Source organism: Acipenser ruthenus, chromosome 20, assembly GCF_902713425.1.
Source record: "Acipenser ruthenus chromosome 20, fAciRut3.2 maternal haplotype, whole genome shotgun sequence".
Taxonomy (NCBI): domain Eukaryota; kingdom Metazoa; phylum Chordata; class Actinopteri; order Acipenseriformes; family Acipenseridae; genus Acipenser; species Acipenser ruthenus.
Genome location: NC_081208.1, coordinates 2,031,283 through 2,052,256, shown reverse-complemented (window position 1 = coordinate 2,052,256; position 20,974 = coordinate 2,031,283). Strand labels below are relative to the sequence as shown.

The window sequence follows — 20,974 nt, the reverse complement described above, 5'->3', positions numbered from 1 at the left end:
CTCGCACAGGGCCTCCGTTCTTGCTTTATTTAATGACATAAATAGCTTGTTTTTTCATTGTCAATGACTTCAAAAATCCTCCAGGCAGGGATTAATCAATTATTTTAGCTTGCCTGTTGATGTATAATAAACTACGCAAATTAGTCAAGTTAAATCGAAGAGATTTTGTTTTTTTGGGGTTTTTTTATATATTTTTTTAAGAAAACAAAAAGGTGCGCATTCATTACGCCACTTTGAGTAGACAAGCACGTCCCAGAAATGAACTGCAAAGGTGTTTTAACTGTAAACACGGTCAATGCTTTTTTATGTAATATTAGTACACTTAATATTGCGAAACTCCGCATTGTAATTCACTTCTGCAGTGTACGGCATAAGTGCTTATACTTTTCATTGAATTGTTATATGCTGCAAAGTGACTAGGGTAACAATTTTAAAAGCTTTGTGATTGTGATATGCAATTAATTTGGCGCAGTAGATCCAGGCGACCTCCAACACTTTTTAAAACTGGTATAATTTCATATTTCACTGTTCCACAGGGGGAAAGCATAGCTGTAAGAGCAAAAGCTTCCGTTTCACCTTCCACCAAAGCCACGCTGTGAACGGATCACTGCCATAGTCAAATAAATACCCATTGGAATTACATTTTTAAAAAACTTCAACTTGGTCCCTTTGGTGTATCAACAGATGGTGAATGATCAACACAAAACAATACGCATTTCTAAAGTGTGATTAGTAAAAACACAAATGATAGGGAGGTTGGAGTACCTGATAGCTCAGTAAAATGGAAATTGGAAAAATCTGCGCCTGCTAATCCTTTTAAAGACGCTTTGATTTATTAATCGCAGACTTTTGGCGACCTCTGTTGGTTAGAACGCTGAAGTGACACGCAATATATTTATACATACCGGTATATACATTCATGTAGATCAAGGCTACTCAACCCTGCTCCTGGAGGGCCGCTGTCCCTCCTGGTTTTTGTTCTAACTGTACACTAAATTGATTAATTGGACCATTTAAGCTTCTAATATGCACTTAATTAGTCCTAGTAATTTAGGGTACAGTTGGAACAAAAACCAGGAGGGACACGTTCCTCCAGGACCAGGGTTGAGTAGCCCTGATGTAGATGTTGTGGTTAATATCACATATAAAGATATAGCTATAAATTAATTTTGATTAATTTAGTAAATCATACCAGAGTTCACAGGAGAAACACTGATTGAAGAAATGCATCCTTTACATGCAACAACCACTAACTGTGTCTCCTACCTGTCATTTGATTTCATTATCCTTTCATGATTCAAACAACTGGGAAACCATGCAGGCGAAGCACAGAGCAAGCGGAAAACAGTTCCCCATAGTAAACTGATGATTTTCTACAAAACTTTACTTCCATGAAAGATAGCTCAATCGTTTGAAATACGTATAGCCAAATAGTAGTCCCATAGTCAAGGAAAAGTCTTACTACATTTATTAGCGTTTAGTCCTTCAAAGTGTAATTTCCCAGCACCCCCCGGTGGTGGAAGATTGTAATTGCTCTCTTATAAAAACAATTTCAGCATTGCTTCTGCAATTAAAAAAAATTAAAGTGGGAAACTACTGATGGTTTATAACTTGAGCTTTTCAAAGCTCAGTTCATATGAAGAGAACAAAAGGGGGGGTAGGGGGCAAGTTTAAATCTCTCTTCAAACAGAGGCACCCCAAGATAATCTGACTTAAAAAATTACAACACCCACTAATATATTAAACCAGGGAGAAAGTTCTTGTATAAAATGATTAAGCTGCTAATTAAGCTGTTTAGGACTGGTTTCCCCGGCCGCTAATGATAATTAACATGCAAATGAACTCAGGGAGAGGGGAAGGCACTGCGGTCCTCGCTTAGCTACTGACTTAATTACTGTTATAAGAGTAAAACAGCGCAGTTATAAATGGTAGCATTTCAGGTAATGGGCAGGACGATAATTAGGGTTATGACATTCTGAAAAACTGGGTGCATTACTTTTTCTCCGCCAATTTGATAAATGGTTATCCGCTGAAGTGTGCTTTGATGCTTGCTTAGTTTATTAAAAAGAAACTAACTGGGGAATAGTATTTAAATAGGTCATCGCTTTAAATGACATTCCCCTACTATTTTCTGGAGTTTGCAGTCATTCCAAGTGGTTTTATGTTACAGCAATGTGGAGGTATGAGGTGGGTTGAAAGGTTACACCGTCACATGATTGCAAGGGAATGAAGAAGGCGGTTCAGTCCCGGCACTTAGGATTCTCCAGGTAAGCTCAAAGCCAGGTTTAGATAAAAATGATAACTCGATGTTGGAGCCATATAACTCAGAACCACTCAGCGTGATTGCAAATAAAATAGCGTATAATGGAAATGTAATACGAGAGAAAATGTGTTGGTAATGTTAAACCAGGTTGCTGGAGGGAACTTTGGCATAAGTAGAACACACACACACACACTCACACACCGCATTTATGATATTTGCATAAAAAAAACATTTTAAAGTGGTCTTTTTTTTTTTTTTTTTTTAGATATTCTGATACCATAAATTTAAAATGAAAAAGTTGCACTTTTTTTTTTTTTTTTTTCCATATATCACGTTTTTGTTCACAAAAACAATAACTTCGGTTTCTTTGTTTTCCAGCCAGGGATTCGAGACCACACAGGTGTACGTGTCATCCACTTCCACAACGATTTTCAGATCGCTCATCATTTTGTACATCCCGTCTGACGTTTCTTTGATGTGGCTCTCAGACTGATCGGTCAGATCTTTCTGCCCAGGCCCCAGCCACTGGATATCCCCTATTGGGAATCCGCCCTGGGTCAGGCACAAGAGATGCAGCACTTGGTGTTGGTGAATATCACGCCTGACATAGGTAATGACTGGTTTGGAGTAGGGCGAGGTGACCTTTAGCTCCACAAAATTCTCCCCTATCAACTCAGTCCCCTTCTTAATCCTGCAAATGTAGTTCCCCATATCCTCGATTGTGACCGCCTGTATCTCCAAGTCAGCAATGCCTTGGGACACAAAGGTATTCCAGAAGTTTTTGGTGCGTTGAAAATACTTGGCAGAAGACAGTGTTTTGTCTCCTTGGATCACTTCATGGATGATCTTCTCCGTGCCCGTCGTGTCGTGAACCAGCCAGATGATCGACAGCTCTTTCATGATGTCCGAGTTATTGTGGGGGAGAGAGAGCCTGCATTTCAGCACCACGTTCTTGCCAAGAATGCCTGTCACTTCCTTCAGCGGCGTCTTGACTTTTGGGCCCGGGATGGGTTCTACAAACTCCAACAAGAGTTTCTCAGTGAACCTGTCCCAGATGCTGCAGGAATACCGGACCCCCACCTTGGCGTCTTTACGCAGGACACTGCGCACGTTGAAGCTGCCATCACGGGATCGGTTCACCGTGGTCTTGGCCTCTCTTGTCACTTTCTGCCCCTCGGATACCCATTGCACATCAGGTTGTGGGAAGCCGCCGTCGGCCGTGCAGGTCACCGTCACTTCCTCCCCTTCTGTGACATTTTTAGGTTCGTAACTAATTTCGATGTTCCTGAAAGGCCTGTCAACGTGAACGTCCAGCAGGAGCTCCTGGTTCCCATTGATAAGGCACTGATACTCCCCGGAGTCGCTGATGCTGACCGGGTTGATTGTTAGGACACAGCTGCTCGAGTTCTCTATGTGCACCCAGAGCCTTCCTCTGAACTGACTCGCGCTGTATGTGACAGTTTCTTGGGTGTTGTCTGAGAAGTGGTTGGCGAGCCTCACTGGGTACTCGTTCCCCACCTTCCAGTTCCACGCGATCAGCAGCCCCTCGGGTGGGGCCGTGATGCCGCTCAGGCTGCAGTTGGCCTCAAACTTCTGCCCCTCTATTAACCCGACAGAATGAGAGGGTTTCTTCAGAGGAGCCTGCCCCGTGGATGAGACATTAGCAGAGTCGGCCGTCACGATAGCATGCGGTAGCAAGACAAGGATCAGCAGTTGCATCCTGTTTGCATCCTATTGTATATTTCTTCTGTGACAGCTTTTTTTTAAAATTCCTTTCAACCAAAAAAAAAAAAAAAAAAGTTATAAGAGAATATATACACACACCTTACACTTATCTCGATCAGGCTTTCCCCTGAAAGAATGGCATACTCTGAGACCTGTGTGAAGGTTGAATTAGTTCAATTAAACAAGTAACAAGGAATGAGCAGAAACTTGTATTGGATTGGATTGGCCAACTTTGCCCACCCTTATTCTTGAGCTATACTGTACATGGTTCTTAAAAGGTTTATATCTATCTATCTCTTTATTCTAAAACTATAAACCGTAGGTCATTCACGTTCTGTTTGTTTTTTGTAAAGTGTTGAACTATCGGCTCATTTACTTTTTTATTTCTTAGGTTTGAAAGGCGATTCTCCATTGTTTGTTAAGCTTCCAATTTAAACTTACCTCAGGTATTGTTTTCTCATCCCAAAGGAATCATGCTCCTCGTTTCTCTACTTGTATTAAACAGGAAGAATAAAGTGATGTACAGCACAGTGGGTTACAGAGCTGAATGCTGCTTTGTGACATCATTGAGAAGAGAATTCAAAAACATGATGTCATTCAGTGTTCTTATTCTTGCATTCAACAGATGATGGAACTGGCAGCACAACTAAAAAAAGATGGATTCATCATAGATATCATATAATATTATAATATAGGATAGATAACCTGACCTCAACAGAACCAGTATGGAACAAAACACTGTAAATCAGGTTAAGACTGTATTAAATACTAAACATACCAACAAACGTCAGCCATTAATTCTGCTGGTTCTATTGTAACTAATTTTTTTTTTTTTTTTTTTTTTTTTTTTTATAACACATTCTTTACAAATTTGGCATGCCGTTATAGAGTTTTTAATTACTTTTACTTTAATTAAGTATTACATTATAATTTAGACTCCCTGACAGGTGTCATACGTTAGGTTTCATTATCGTAAAGCACAGCTGAGAATATTAATGCTTGAATATATATATAAATATATATTTTTATATATTTTAAATGTTGGTTAGGTTGGCAGATCATATATTACATTTAATTATCCATTACCTTTAATTACCCACCCTGAAGCAGGGGGAGGGGGGAGATTATTAATGGTTGCATGTTGGTTAAACAGAAGGCGAACATGACTGCATCTGAAATCCTAAAGAATCCACGCCAACGTCAAGGATCTTTGTTATTTTCTCATGCAATTCTGCCCATTTTAACCTATGAAGTACCACTCTTTTTTATTTATTCAGAACACAAGCTGTATTTATGTAATTTGATTAAGTGTAAAGCAAAATTTCCCTCCATTAGACCCTTATCTTTTTACAGCCTTAGGTGGAGACAGGGTTTGTCTTCCGTCAAAATAAAACGAGAAGGGAAAAAAAAGGGAAAGTAATTTAGTCTGAATTTTATTGTGTTCCATTACAATGCAGAGGACACCCAAGGTGTACTGGAATAATGCACACTGTATCCAAAACGTTTTGACCTCTCCAACCCAGATGTGACGCAGTACATTTCAACAAGCAGCAAATTATTTACTTTCTTTAGCTTGGTTACAACAACAACAAAAAAGTATACAAACAAACAGGATAATAAATTAAGCAGCAAAAAACATAAAGTGCATTTTTACCCTGAAGGTTAATTCGAATCAATTGGCACCACCTATATATCAGTACAAAAGCAAGGAAGCAGTGTTTCTGCCCATCACTACATTATGCAGACTTCAAAACATGCCTTCCCCAATACAGAATTCAAGTTGATCGAATGGTCTCTCGTGTAAATTCTAATAAGGAGGCGTTTAAACTCTACCGTGTTCCTTAATCAATGCATTTAATAACAGGTGCAACGTTTCTCTGCTGTTAAATACAACAAAAGCACTTCCGACACTCCAAAGAGAGACACAATCGTCCCTTTCTCAGGCAGAAATGAAGGCTAGATGATGCATCACAATTTGACTCTTCAATTATTCAAACAGGACAAGACCGACATCCTCCTTGTAGATCACGTGGAAAACGCATGATTGACCAAAAAAGACAAGAACCACACAAACTAGATTTTTATCCTAATACTAAACAATGTAGTGTTACTTTTCTTGGCATTTTAACATTTCAAGATATAAACAGCCCATTGTATCCTGGCTTGCTATGTAGTGGCTGTTCAGAGTCCTGTTTAGTTCAGTTCAATCCTTAAAATGTTACTCCAATATATACTATATATAAACAACCCTTTCTGGCTTTTTTTTAGTGCAAGAAAAACTACGATCCTAACTGATTTTTAACTTTCAAGAACCAAGATAATTGACGTGTTTATTAAACAGGGAACAGTGTATCCTAGGCCAGCCAGCTATATTGCTAACCCCTTTGCAGAGTGGACATGCATATACAGTTGCAATACACAGTGCAGTTGACTGCCCAGCAAAGCCCTGATGAGTGTCTGGGATTGTATAGGACAAAGTAGTCCACTATCAAGTTGTGTCATTTGCTTTGCTCCTAAATAGCATTTTAAATCACGCTTATTTTCGTTAGCAAAAAACTCAATTTAACGCTAGATTCAGTTTCAGTACAACTGACATGTCAATCTAACATAAGTGTGAACATGATGTTTGCTAGATGCATTTGGACATTGTGACTTCTCGCACCTTTGAAAAGGGTCACGGTTACATTTACTTGCCCTGCTTAACATGTTTAACTACAATGGAATAAATCACAATTACCCCCTCCCTTTCAAATGCCATTGTGTGGTACTATATAGAAATCATTTTTATGCACAATGTGGCACATATGAGCTAGAATATTAAAAAAAAAAAAAAAAAAAAAAGCATTTTACACTTATAAATTAAAGGTACAATACCAAAAATCATAGCAATGAACTACTGCTTCGGAGACTTGATATATTTTACGACAGTTCTTGGGACATCTGGCGTTAAATAATTACATCTTTAAAAGCATGAACGAAATTGCCTTAAGCTTAAATTAAGGTGCAGAAGGAATATCTTATAAAATAGTCCAAGCAGGAAAGTTAATCATTTACACAGCTTATACAGTGTACAGACATATTTGCTATTTCTCATCTGTTTCTGAAGAGTTCATGAAGTCAGGGTTTTTCTTCGATTAGCCCAGGGATATACATCGTTGGTTTCTCTCCAGCACCTCTGTCTCTCCCCCCTTAGTGCCTCACCGGCCCTGTTGCAGGTACTGCTGAGTGAACATGTTGAGTTCACTGTCCAGCCAGCCTGCTTTGTTCCTAAAGGAGAAAAACAAAAAACGTATACATTTTACATTTACAATCTGACCGCTCCCTTCCGCTTTTCTATCCAAAAGCAGTAAATTCATGAAACATCTGTTACAAAACAGCACCACCTGCTGGTAAACGAGGGCTCTGCAAGTCCACTCTTAGCCCTGGCTTGGAATACCTGCTACAAACTTGCAAAGAAGCAAACGTGCATGTTATACACTGTGGACTGTGCGTATGACGGTGATGACAATAAGGGTATGATTTCTCACCTAAGCAGTTTGGCTTTGCTCTGCAATGAGTCCAGAAGTTCAATCTTCTCATTCATTTCCTTGATCTCATCTTCCAGGTTCTGTCGGGTCACATCCACCTGCTGGCAGAGCTGGGCAAATGTGCCCCCCAGCTCTCTGCAAGACAGACAGACAGACAGATAGACACGTTAGGTTGAGCGAACAGTGGCTGGAAACCTGCTTCCAGGAGAGATCTTGTTAGAGATAGCTTTGCTGTATCAAACCATATCTCCCCTGGTGTGCCATGCAGTGGCCTGAAACCTTGTCTCCTGAAACCAAGTTCCAAGCCAGGCTTTGTGTTTCCTCAGCTTTAGACAAGATGGTTTGGATAGATCTGTGTAGGCACAGTAAATCACGGTGTCCCCTTGATTTTTACGGTATTTTATATTCTGATTAAAATGAACACATTTTATCATACAGACAAGTTTAAGTGTTTCATCTGTGGTTTTTAACTGTGGTCTTCAAGCCCAGTCCCCCAGGTTTTATTTTAAAACAGATGTATTTCAAATGCATGTATTTAAACCAGGATAAAAACCCTTGAGATGAGACTTCAAGGGGGTCCTGGCAGATGTACTGTATTGTTTTCCTCTGCAGAGTTTTGGAGCAGCACAGTTCTTCACTTCTAATCTAAGCAATGAACACTGCAACAGGTTTCTGTGTGTAATGTGCAGTATACAGTATGTGCAGGGCCCAAATACTGCCACGCCTTCTTTAAAACTAAAAACATGCTAAAGCTTGCACTCAAATAATATCGGTTTTGGTTACTTTGGGGAGTGCAGTAACAATGTTCATGCACGATTCTCAATAATACACATTCCTCAAATCTTTTGAAGTAAAGCCAACGAAATAAGCCTTTGGATTTTATGCACCTACACATAAAGAGACTTGTCTGTATATCACAGCTAGGCAGTATAAACTCTATCAACACGATGTTCTCTAGGGCAGTGTGGATGGCTGTGTGATGTTCTCTATGGCAGTGTGAGTGGCTGTGTGATGTTCTCTATGGCAGTGTGAATGGCTGGGGATACTCACTGCTGGACTTGGTGGCTGCAGTTTGACCCGGTGTAGCTGACAATGAGCTGCAGCTTCTCGCTGGCGTAATCCACAAACTGCCTCTTGAAAGCTCTCTCCTTGGCTCTCGTTGTCCACGTCATTCGTTCATAAACGTACAAGAGACCGTACAATCCAACAGACAGGGCAATCAGCCTCCATCCCACTGCCTTCCAGACCTGAGGGTCGATTACAGAGCAGAGGGTCAGCACTGTTTGTACACGGATAGGTACTTCTGGCATTCATCAGTGCAAAGGGTGCGAGGAATTAGAACAAATTCTCATTTACAATGACGGCCTGGCAAACTTAATCACTCACCACTCCTCCAACCACAACGATGCCCATCGATGTCCTGGAGGTTAAAGACGCTAGACCAGTCACCATGGAAACCATGAGCTCCTCTTGGGTCACCGAGCCTTGAGGGAAGGGAGGCATGCTGGTACTCGCGGGGGTGATGGCTAGGGGCCGAGGCACCTGGGGACACAAGGAGGAGGGGGAGGATCAGTGCACTGAAGCCCAGGTTGTGTTTTACATTCCTTCTATATTGCTCTTATATAATAGAAAAATCCCATTGTGCCAATTTAATGTGTAACCTTAATCTGTTTCCTCCATACAATTGGAGTCACCTTGGTAGGTAAAAATCTGAGCAATTATTAACAAACTAAAACTCTCTCAATGTTTTCTATAAAAAAAAAATGACTTCTAATTGAAACATTCGTCATAGGATTTGCTTTTAGAATTACTAAACAAGCCACTATTGAGTGTTTCACTGTTACAGATAAAAACGTAGAACACTCCTTCTGATCAGGTGGAAGCTGACACTGTGAAATATGTGTCTTTCACAGGAACGTGCGTGTCTAATAACGGAGCCCGCTTGGCCGCACCTGGTCGCTGTATCCCATGAGCGCTCGCCGCGTGTTCTTTGGCCCCAGGAAACGGTTCACCAGCATGGTCCAGCCCAGAGAAAAGTGGAAGCCGATGTCCTCCTGGAAGTCACTGCAGAGCTTGTCACAGTTCAGGTCGTAGCTGAGGCTGAAGCACTGCCGGGGGATCAGCATGTCCACCTGGTCCCGGATTGGGGCAGGCAGCAGGGGCTTCATCCCATCTGCAGAGCCAACATCACTGTTACTACTGGGCAATCGTTTCTGACGCGACAGGATAGATAATCAGCTATCCTGAACCAAGGTGAGGGATACTATCTAGCAAGAATGCCTACAGTAGGGGGTATTAGTTCTATTAAATATGAAGCATATATATTTTTTTGGAGATCAATCCAGCATGCTGCTGCCCCTAATGGGAGAACAGCCGCCTCAGGTCAAGATAAATGACAGATTAGCAGAACGCTGACCTATCATTTCTGCTTGTGTTGTCTGAAGAGCAGTGGTGATGGCATTGGAGCATCGCTCAGACATATTCCTTCCCAGACCCTCCTCGATGTGCTTGTGGAGCTCCTGCAAGGGACAAGGAGTGTGATTGTGTAGCTAAACACATGCCAGACACATCTACAGCAGAAGGTTATTTACAGATTGAGCTCTCAAAGCATCTGGAAATCTTAAAACAGCGGTTGCTTTCCGAGCAGAGTGCCTGTACTTCTGCAGACTGGATATAGGTCAGGTCTGGAACACAGTTCACTAAAACAGAAGCCCTGTGGGCTCCAGGGAGGCAGAGGTAAGAGGGATTTACTCTTAGACAAAGGAAAACTGCAGCCACCACAGACAGACGGTACACTTACATTCTTGTAAACCTTGAGAACCACTTGGGAAGTGTGGAAGTCCACGTGGAATTCATCTACCAGAACGTGGAGCCTCCTGATCTCCTCCGCCATGCCATTTGAGACCTAGAAACAGAACATCTACAGCTTAGACCGTGAGATACTGGCAAAAAAAGCAGCCGTGTGTGCCCACCCCCCAGAACAAAATCCCAGATAAAACTCCCATTGCACAGCAACCCTTGCCAGCGTAATCAGTCTCTTACCTATACAGTGTAATTAAGCGGACAGTAACACATGGAATGGCTCAGACAGCAATGCAATGGGAGTTTGGTTGCAGTGCTTGCCCAGTGTTTAGATTACAGTACAGGTGAGGGTGTCTGTTCCCCCTTACCTGTTTCTCCACTTCCTCTGTGATCTGCTTAATCTTCTTCTTACAGTCCTGCGTCAGCAGGTCCAGCTGTTTGTCGATAAACTCCATCCTGTCTTGCCGCTCTTCCTTCGTCTCCATACAGTGAACCCTGAAAACGCAAAAGGCAAGGCAACCCTGCATGAAGTCAACAGGTACTGTACTCTACTTGGCCAGTTTAATCTAGCCTTTAACAGCACATACATTACCACACGATGACATGATGATGTGTTCCACTAGCCTAAGAGACAGAACATACCTTTGCTCTTGTGCAGCGATGTGAACTGAATCCATGATCAGCCGCAGCGTTTCTGAAATCTGCTTTGCTCTCACTGTGTGCTGTTCGAATTTAGTTTTTACTGCCGACTGGGAGATACATTCCTTCAAAACAAATTTCAGAACACATTTCTTTGGTTATTATCTTAAAGCATCTAGTCTTTGCAAACTCATTGTATGATGTTTAAATACATTACAAAGCTATGGCAGACTAGAGATACCAAAATATAAACAAGCAATGGCTGTTCTCTGCCTTGGTAGGTATAGGTTAGCATTTCACTGTTTTTTTTTTTTTTTTTTAATAACAAAAACTAGTTGCTAAAAGTATATGTGGGTTCCCCCCCCATCAGACGCAACTAACAGCTCTGCATGTAGAATATTATTTGTTTGCTTACTTACCTCGAACCTCCTCTCAAAGTTCTGAAACTCAAACATTCTTGCTTGAAAACCTTCAGCCAGAGCACCACCTTTAAAAACGCAACAACTACATTACAACATAGCATATGCAAAGAGAAATACTGCGCTTCAATAAATTAAAGCTAATTGTCATTTTATTTGTATTTTTTATAATTTCTACAATCATCCCAAGTTATTCCAATAGTGAATACCCAGCATCATTATCAATCCACCTGGCCTTATATATGAGCCTGCAGAATCCTAGTTGCCGGCTCCCTTTGAGTACTTCTTGATTCCAAAGAAACCACATTATTATTATTATTATTATTATTATTATTATTATTATTATTATTATTATAATATTTCTTAGCAGACACCCTTATCCAGGACGACTTACATTTGTTACAAGATATCACTTTTTTTTTTTTTTTTTTTTTTACATACAATTACCCATTTATACAGTTGAGTTTTTACTGGTGCAATCTAGGTAAAGTACCTTGCTCAAGGGTACAACAGCAGTGCCCCCCCCTCCACCTGGGATTGAACCCACGAACCTCCAGTCAGGAGTCCAGAGCCCTAACCACTACTCCACATGATGCAGTGACCTTTCAACTGGTGGAAAAGTAAATAAATAAATCTGACGCTATCTATTGAACAATAAAAAAGACCCCACAGAATTATATTTTCGGATGTGCTTTACCTGCTTCAGGCATTCCCTGAGCTTTCTGTATCCTTGCCTGCAGCACCTCCTTAGCAGAGACAAAGAAAATGCGATCGCCGGCCTGGGCACGGTCCACCACTTTCAACTCATCCACCAGGAAGCTGGTGCAACGATCCATGTGCTGCCGACGCACCTGCAAAGCAGACACACAAGCGCCTGAGATGAAGCAGAAGCGCAGGGGCAGCCAGTCTGCTGCATTTCCAGTGAAGCCCCTCCATTCTCACCTCCTCCATGTACTCCGGCTCGGAGGCCGAGGCATCCCAGCGGTTGTTCAGAATGAAAATGTTTGGAGTCGACAGGCGTTCGTTCACTTTGTGGAAAAACTGCTTCTCCTGAATGAAAGAAGAAAAGGGAATTGTAAAGCTTGTGACAAAATAGGCTGGGGAGCACTGTATAAAAAGCACCATTTGTTGTTTTAAATTTAGTGTCAATCTACATTTCTGAAGCGTAAAACTGTCTTACATAGGGATTGTGCTTTGCATGCCAGCTTTCGAGTTTTAAGAATTTTCTTTACCGTCTGCATCAGAGTCGACTCGGAGTTTGCCACCAGCACAAAGACATCAGCATCCAAGCAGAACTTGTCAATCCAGCTATCCAGCTCAGTGGTGACATCAATACCAGGACTGCAATTAAACACATGTACAGCTTACAGCTACAGAAGTAAAGACATTTTTACTGCATTCAAAACAGTAATACCCATCATTTCACACACATACTTTGCAATCCCTGAAACCCCAATTAAATGTAAAGCGATCTAAAATTTTGAATTAGATTTTATTTTAAGATTATGTCCATAACCCTTTGTGACGTGCATTATTTTTTTCAAATTCAAGCCCAGCATTGTAGGACTAATAAGCGGATTAGTTTGCATTTCCAGGAATCAACAAGCATTGTGTGGAGTATGTCAGTCTTTACGAACAGAACTAAAGAAAGTTAACGTTTTCACAAGGACCCTTGTTTACCCAGCGTGATCTTACTTGTTTCTAAATAACTTCCCAAAAGCTTTAGTGTTTAAAATAATCCAGATGAGAATAATACAAGATAAGCATCTTTAACAAGAGCTCTAAATAATCTCGTTTCAAATTGTACAGTCAGCTACAAGGACGTGCAAATACTCCCGGTATTAAAACCCGGTGTTACTGTACCTGTCGACCAGCACCAGGTCATCCCTGAGCAGGGCACACTTTGCTTTGGGCCACATGACGCACACCAGGCTTCCTGCGTCCAGGTCTTCATCCTGGTGGAGGGCGTGAGCCAGGTGGTTCACAGTCTAACAAAACACAAGCATGGAGAGAGCACCATTAAGATTCCTTATAGAGAAGAAACTCTTTCTAGGAGTTTATTTGCTTTCTCTCTTAACCAACATCTCTTTCTCCATCCTGCTTTGATTCATAAACAGAGGCCAGGAGGTATTCCCAATGGAGATGATATGCTATGTGCATACTGATAGCTGTAAAATCAAACTGAGCCATGGAGCAACAAGCTACTTGCACCGTTCACTCAAAAGTATGCCTGTGTCGTTTGCACCTTGTTTTAAGGTAAAACTATTAAGTAGACAATCTCCACACTTCTTTAACCTTAGAATTTCATTTCGATGTAAAGATCTGGCCTAATGTGTTTTTTATCCATTTTACAAGGATATAGCTTAGCTTCACCCTGTACCCAAAGGGCCTAAGGAACATCCACACATTTCTGACAGCCTTTGTGTTTAAATCGACTGTGCAAAGCTACTGTCTCTAGAGGGTGCAAACACTTCTTAAATCCGACAGCAGTAAAACTATGAGCAACATCTGTTGTGTGTAAATGGGTTTGGCAGAAAGGTTTTAACTGTAGCAGAGCTGTAGCTGCTATTCCAAGAATGCAAGAGCCGATAGTGGTGTCAGAATGAAGCCAGGCTTCAGACACCCTGCTGCACACTTCACATTGTAACAGCACTATTTTAAGAGATCAATATATCAGCTGTTTGGCTGTATTGAGATGCCTGTCACGAGTAACCTAGATTTGAATTGTTATCACGTATGCGGAAAGCAAACCCATCTGTTTTATTAAAAAAGGGTATTTGATAGTTTAAAAAAATGACTGCTGTACTGCAATTAGAGAACTGGTAATTAGCTTCAATTGTCATTCACATTATTGCACTGTGGCACTTAGTGGCCAGACAAGCTCAAAGCAAGCTCAAGTCCAGGTAAATGCAATTTTAGAAAAAAATGCAAACACCATAAAATAGTAAGGGGAATGAAAAAAAAAAACACATTTCAACCTACTTACTCTATATTAGAAGACATCTTACTACAAATTCCTTATTTTTATTACATTTAAAATGTCCCATCCTTGTGTAAAACCGCAGTGCAAGCTCTGCACTGTGAGAAGGACTGAAGGTCTGGTAATGTATCTAACAGACTGCATGGCAGACGTACAGATGACAAGCCCTTTTCATGCCTGCTGCAGTAAATCCAATTTTAGAAGCCTGCTACTGTAGCAACAAGCTCCCTGTTGGATACAAACCCTTGACACTGAGCAGAGCATTCGGGTCAGGTGATTCCCTGATTAATTTACATCCCTGAGAAAGCGCACGTCCCACATTGGAAGGGCAAGACTCAAACACCTGCGTTTAGATCAGTCCAGCACACAGTGAAATATCTAACCCCCCCCATTTCCATTATCAAACTAAACTGTACAGGATCAACTTGGTTTAAGCAGGTTTTGCAAAACCTGGACTGGGCTGTGCTTGTCTGACATGTTTTGGGAAATTGGCCAGTTTTTTTTTTCTGGAACAGTACAATCTTAATAAGCAAGCATGGCAGCGTTACGAATGTGCAGGTCCAATTGAAAAGTTCTGTAAATCTACTTCATTTTGCACAGACGCTTATAAAACTAAAAGTGACAGTTCTGCTTGACTTCTCCTGAAAAAAAAAGTATTTTAGCAGGGATCTACTGCAGCATTGATCCGGTACAGAAATAACCAGGGTTAGCAATCAGATCCCTGTGCGGGTCTTACTCTGCGTCCGACCTGGGGTCAATCGCTCGTAATTAACTGCAATTACAACGTCACTGTCATTGAAATTGTAGTTGAACTGTGGCACACCTTCATAATTGTAATACACCATATAGGCCTTATCTATTACAGTTCAATTACACATTTATTTGTCATTCGATCACTGGTGACCCCATTTGTCTGAAAACAATAAAACGCGACAACTGTTTCTATATTCGTAACTGTGATTATTGCTTGGGTTATTTAGAATAAATGAGAGTAACGCTGTTCATGTGCGTTGTTGTTTATGTTACTTTTTATTGTAGTAATATTTGTAATTACTGCAGCATAATTCTAACTGTAACTGAACAAAATACCATTGCAAGTGTAATTGCAAATTTCAGCAAACAATTCTACGATCATTGTAATTGTCTGCTCTGTGAAGTCATTTAAAAACAAAAAATCAGGAGGACTTTTCAGTTTGGCATTATCTCCAGCAGTCACCCCGCAGACATAAGCAGAACAAGTGGTTGCTATTTTAAGAGTTTACTGGCTAGCTCATTAAGAGATCAGAGAACCGCTGGCTCATTCATTACTTTTTGAAGCCAAGTATCCCTCTATCATGGGACACATAAATCTAGAAGTGCAGTCAAAACATGCTTTCAAAATACTGAAGTATTCTAGAATCAATCGTCTGTGTGTGTAATTCTCCAGTGAATTGGTATGGATACTGCTACTGTACAGTATGTAAATATTCAAGGTGTATCTGGATCTGAAAAAATTCAAACCAATCACTAGAATAATGACTGATAGAGATAGATAGATAGATACTCACTTTGATGCTCTTTCTCTCCTCTGAGCCTTCAGTGAGAAGGTAGGAATCGTTTCCATCAGTCCCCTCTACTCTCAGGAAGCAGTTGGTGGTGTGCCCAATACCAGACGGCAGGACTTTATCCCAAAGCATGGCATTGATCACACAGCTCTTCCCATTGCTCGTCCTACAGAGAGACAAGCTGTCAGACAGGCTGTTCGCTTTAACCTGCGGTATGCAAAGCATTTTGTGCAGGGGTTGAAACAAGACTCCCATTGCACAGCAGCTTGATCCATTCCTGGTTTTTACTAGGAGTTTAATAAGACACACCTGAGCTTGTTACCTATACATTGTGGCTAACCTAGCTCGTAAAACCTGGAACGGGTGAAACTGCTGTGCAATTGGGAGTCTTATTTGTGTCAAGCTTATTTTATTTATTGTTTTACAGGGTACTTCTTTTCCCAATACACACAAGATATAAAATATAAACCCCTTGATTATCCAACAGAATAAAATGATCATATTCCAATTGGCCATAAACTCCAAAAGAACACTCTGTCATTAAAGCTAAAACAGAGCTTGGCGGTCTGTTAATTGACAAATTGTTTAAATATACAATCTTAACATAATTCAAATCATGGCTCTCACAAGACTGTTGCTAGGAAACAAAACAAAATAAATATTATGTTTGTGGTTATGCAACACATTCACCTCAGGAATGCAACACGAAATCTATGAAACAAACCCAGGAAGACACATGATGTTTGTTAGCACTTTCTTAAATCTTGGCATGGGCTGTACCTTTCCAAGTGTGTTTAATGTTCATTTAGGGTATTTACAATTTAATAATAAGTCAACTGTTTTGTCACTAAAGTCACGAAAGCTTTAACAACTAAACAGATTACATTGTTTTCTGCCATGTCATATTTTCCTCTATTGTTGGGTATACCTGCCAAAAAAGGCCACTTTCATGTGCCTTCTTGCCAAAACCTCTCCGATTCCAGCGACCTTGGACAGGTACCCCTTTACTTCCAGCACCTGCTCCTCCGTGGTAATGGGGTCCAGTTTTTCATTCTTGTACGTTTCTGTGATTAGAAAACACAATTAAAACAGAAGCGGCCAATGCTAACAGAGGGGATCCACACACAGCACTGCAGACTTTCACACACAAAAATTGAGAACAATACACTAGTGCTGCTAAAACGCTGTACAATCTTACTCCACTGCACTATGAATTAGCCCCCCCATCTGAACCTATTAAAGGGGATTGAGAAGTTGTCTATAGCGACAAGAAGAGGTTGCAGCACAACTGGCCATATGGTAGGATGGGGTCCTCATGAACCCCATTTGTTTTAATGCCACAATATGATACGTATCACGATATGCAGGTGACGATATGATATATATCGCGATGCATGCGGCTGTCCTGATCGGCTACTTGTATGATACATTACAAGATTAAAACTGAGGGACCATTTTGTTAAAAGATGTAAAGCGACAGGACAGGGAGAGTATCCATACCAAAATACAACACACACCTATTCTTCATTCAAGAATGATCTACGATGAGCTATGTTGTGCTTTTGGTCTTGTATCAAGATACAAACGACATATACTTCTATTAAGACAAGATACATCATGTAAAGAAAAATATTGTGATTAAATCAACACTGAACAATTGCACCACTAATTTGCTTAATACTGTCACTTCCCCAGTTATTTTGTGGCACTTTCAATAGGCAATGACTCTCGTGCACAACTCCTACCTTCCAAGAAAGCTGAGCTCTCCTTGATATAGGCAGCCAGCTGCTCGAAGATGCCATTGATCTTCTTCTTGGCCGTGACAAAGTGCTTGAGGGGGGAAGCGTTCACCTCTGCCATGTGTCTCTTGTCCTTTTTGCCGATAGCAGTGGAGTTGGAACGTGAGAACATCAGGGACATTGCGCTGCAGAACACAAAGAACAACAATTGAAAACACAACTGATTGATTGCCATCAAGTAACAGCAACTCCTTTAAGTCAGGATTTATTTTGGTTATGCGGGGTGCCAAACCTGGTGTAAAAAGCAGTGACGTCTATATATAACAAATCAAGGGGATTGTAGCAAACGTATATAAGCACAGCATCCGCCCAGGTGATGCTGCCAGTGTGCAGTAAAGGCTGAAAAAGTGGAAGCCACAAGACAAAAAGCCCTCTGGCGAAGGTGGAGAGCAGCGATCCTAACACCAGCTGCCAACAATGTGAATAAGCAGCCTCTTACTAAATCTGATCAGACAACAGGGAACGCTGTTTCAATGTGTCATTATACAATTGTAATCATCCTGCACTAGTTGTAATAGCATTTTCAATGAAAGAGACCTCACTGCTGCTGGTTTAGAACAGTACAGTACGGTACGTCAGTTCTAACTGAAGGACAAGTCACCTTGAAAACGCTAGCTGGTTAAACAGTTTTCTTCTGGCAGCTATCTATAAAATGCAGTCCAAGAGTTCATACAGACTGCATACTGTATCAGTGGCCATTTCCCACAACCCCAAAATCCTCAAGCTTTTCCCCCAGACATTCACAGTAGTACTGTATTTCTGATTTTACAGAAAAGTTCAAATCAATCATGATCACAAATTAAACTCAGACTATGTACAGGCTTTCCTAGCGTAATTATTCAGTACTGTACATTATTATTAGTTTATTTGGCAAAGCCTTGTCAATTTACAAGTGAATTAATTTAAAGCATTTGCAATTCTTCTAACATCTGAAGTTTCACTTTTTATTTTCTACTAAATCAGCTGCACGCTAAACCCATTTCTATTAGCCAGCAGCGACTGGAAAAACCGAACACGGAGTCCAACAGGTAATTATAAACACGCCTTACCTTAAAGGTTATTTTTTTTCTTCTTTAAGAGAATCGGTAAAATATGTAAACTGCAGCTGTTTCTGGTTTGTCTTTGCAATCCTAAGCTGCCACCCATTCACTCTTTTCCTATGTGACGGTCCTACACACTAATCACACGCTATTCCCACTAAATCCAGCCACGCAAAGCAGGATTAGCATGTATAAATACTGCAGACAGACAGACACACAAACAGTTTGGATGAGTGGTGTTCTCGAACATGTCTTTCTCTATTGAACAAGAGTGAACTTTCAGCAGCTACAGCAGATCTACACACATGCAAGCTCCAATACCCTTCCCAAACTGGTCTGGACGGTTTCACAGGCAACTGCCTTCTGTGTTGCAGTTGCTAGACGACCAGACACCACCTCCCTTCAATTTTGGCAAGAACTACATTACTGCGAGGCAATGATTAGCACGATAACGAACATTCACCAACATCATTCCTGAATGTTTTGATTAGATAAAAAAAGTTGCTGCAGGTAATTTATTATTTTCTACCAATACTGTTTATCGTATGTGGTTGACTGTCTGAGCAGCCGAAATTATTTTTTTCAAAAAAATATCAAATCTTTTAAATACAGCAATGCAGTATTTAATGTGAAGTTACAGCTAAGTACAAGACATCATTTTATAATATAAATAAAAGGATCTCATCTGTCCATATCAGAGTATTTAGAATTTGGATTTTAATGTAATCATTCCTGTATGTCTGGTTGACTTTAGGGCAAAGAGGGTGTTGCAATGGAGACTGTCTCAAGTGCTGAAGGGCAAATCTCCTGTGAAGCACTGTGTCAACTCCTCCTCCTTGTTCTACAACCTTTCACCCACATGCAGGAAGGGTAGGTCAAGCTGTTTGCATATGTAGCTCAGAATGACAGCTGGCCAGTGAAAGGGAATCGGAATGCCTTGTCATGTAAACATGCATGGAATCCTCTCGACTGGAAGGAAAAGAATACTCGAAATCTGTACCAAATAAAAGGAGGCTTAACATAAAGTTAACTTTATCTTAAAATATAAAACGGCATAGTTTCAGGGAGAAGTTATCTGAAGTGCAATGAACACCTACCGAATGGATAATAATAAATGTAATCATAAATATATAATAGTGATAATTATTTTATTATATTACCAACAAAAAAAAGACACATATTGTACTGGACACTCCAAACTACACCATTAAAACCTAATAGCAGTAATGTTTGATCAGTACAGATTTGTAATATTTACAGTCCAAGATAAGTATTTATTCTGGGAGTATGCATATGTTAGCCATTTCAGTTTATCTCTCTCCTTTAAACAACTGAAAGACTTCCCCCTAATCCAGCTTTGTCATTTTCTTCTGAAGACTATCGTCATAGCACCAATTGATATACCAATTAAACTGAGTTTAATCAAAAAACAAAAAACAAAAAAACAGACTATGCTGGCCTGCCCTGGATTAGAGGTAATCAAAGATAATAACGAAACGTCGTGAAATGACATTGACCCAAAGACACAGCCCAAAGCAACAGGAGTCCCACAAGCAAGACACGCAGACCAATTTACGCAATGAATATGTATTTATTATAGTATTATATAGAACACAAGAAGATGTGAACATGTATTACCTTACGGTTGAAGCGTTGTTCACTAGTCTTGCATGTTGCACACCGGAGTGCTCCTCGTTAATGTTAAAAAATTATTATTATTAATAAAAATAATATCAGCAAAATTGTAATATAAATAAATATACGTAATTCTCTAGTCCGCCGTAGAATTTTATATTTAACGTCACAATGTGGATACCACGCCTTCAGTTTCGCTGTCTCAGACTCAAGACAGTGATGCTTTAACGTTATTTTTTTTATAAGACAAAACAAGATGTTACTTCTAATTGCTACACTTATTATTTCCCCTTGCTGTGGTTTTATTTTCAATTTACTTTATAGAATTATATACCTGATTTATTAATTTGATATCATATCCATCAGCCACCTTCACCTTCAATTCTCGGCCGCCATGACACCCGTCAACGTCATTGGATAGCTCCCGCTTGGGCCTTAAACGTCACACAAGCGACAGCCAGCTATTCTCATGCGTTTGTGTTGCCCACGGCTTCCATCTTTATGAGGGGCATTGGTCTGGTTGATTTATGGTCTGGTTGATTTTATTTATAAATTAATGTTCAAACTAAATAAATGCATGTATTGCCTATGTCAGTTAATA

General features: G+C 40.4%; 2 protein-coding genes across 5 annotated transcripts; both read right to left on the bottom strand.

Moving 5' to 3' along the window:
• Positions 1-2,401: 2,401 nt before the first annotated feature.
• On the bottom strand, positions 2,402-3,982 carry LOC117425803 (CD276 antigen-like). The gene is made up of 2 exons (XM_034904703.2): positions 2,662-3,982; positions 2,402-2,424 (listed from the first exon to the last, which is right to left on the bottom strand). The coding sequence occupies exons 1-2, from the start codon at positions 3,980-3,982 to the stop codon at positions 2,402-2,404; spliced, it is 1,344 nt and encodes a 447-aa protein (XP_034760594.2).
• A 1,418-nt stretch (positions 3,983-5,400) lies between these two features.
• On the bottom strand, positions 5,401-20,872 carry LOC117963670 (mitofusin-2). 4 transcript variants are annotated; one of them, XM_034904619.2, is made up of 19 exons: positions 20,708-20,872; positions 20,377-20,429; positions 17,645-17,823; positions 16,828-16,963; positions 15,903-16,065; positions 13,239-13,363; positions 12,608-12,716; positions 12,318-12,425; positions 12,073-12,226; positions 11,376-11,443; positions 10,960-11,081; positions 10,686-10,812; positions 10,316-10,420; positions 9,932-10,034; positions 9,468-9,688; positions 8,902-9,057; positions 8,566-8,762; positions 7,516-7,650; positions 5,401-7,255 (listed from the first exon to the last, which is right to left on the bottom strand). In XM_034904619.2, the coding sequence occupies exons 3-19, from the start codon at positions 17,817-17,819 to the stop codon at positions 7,186-7,188; spliced, it is 2,274 nt and encodes a 757-aa protein (XP_034760510.2). In that variant the 5' UTR covers positions 17,820-17,823; positions 20,377-20,429; positions 20,708-20,872; the 3' UTR covers positions 5,401-7,185. The 4 variants fall into 4 exon arrangements, with proteins under 4 accessions (XP_034760510.2, XP_034760511.2, XP_034760509.2 ...); XM_034904620.2 differs by having other exon boundaries at positions 20,377-20,426; XM_034904618.2 differs by lacking the exon at positions 20,377-20,429.
• Between the last annotated feature and the right edge of the window lie 102 nt (positions 20,873-20,974).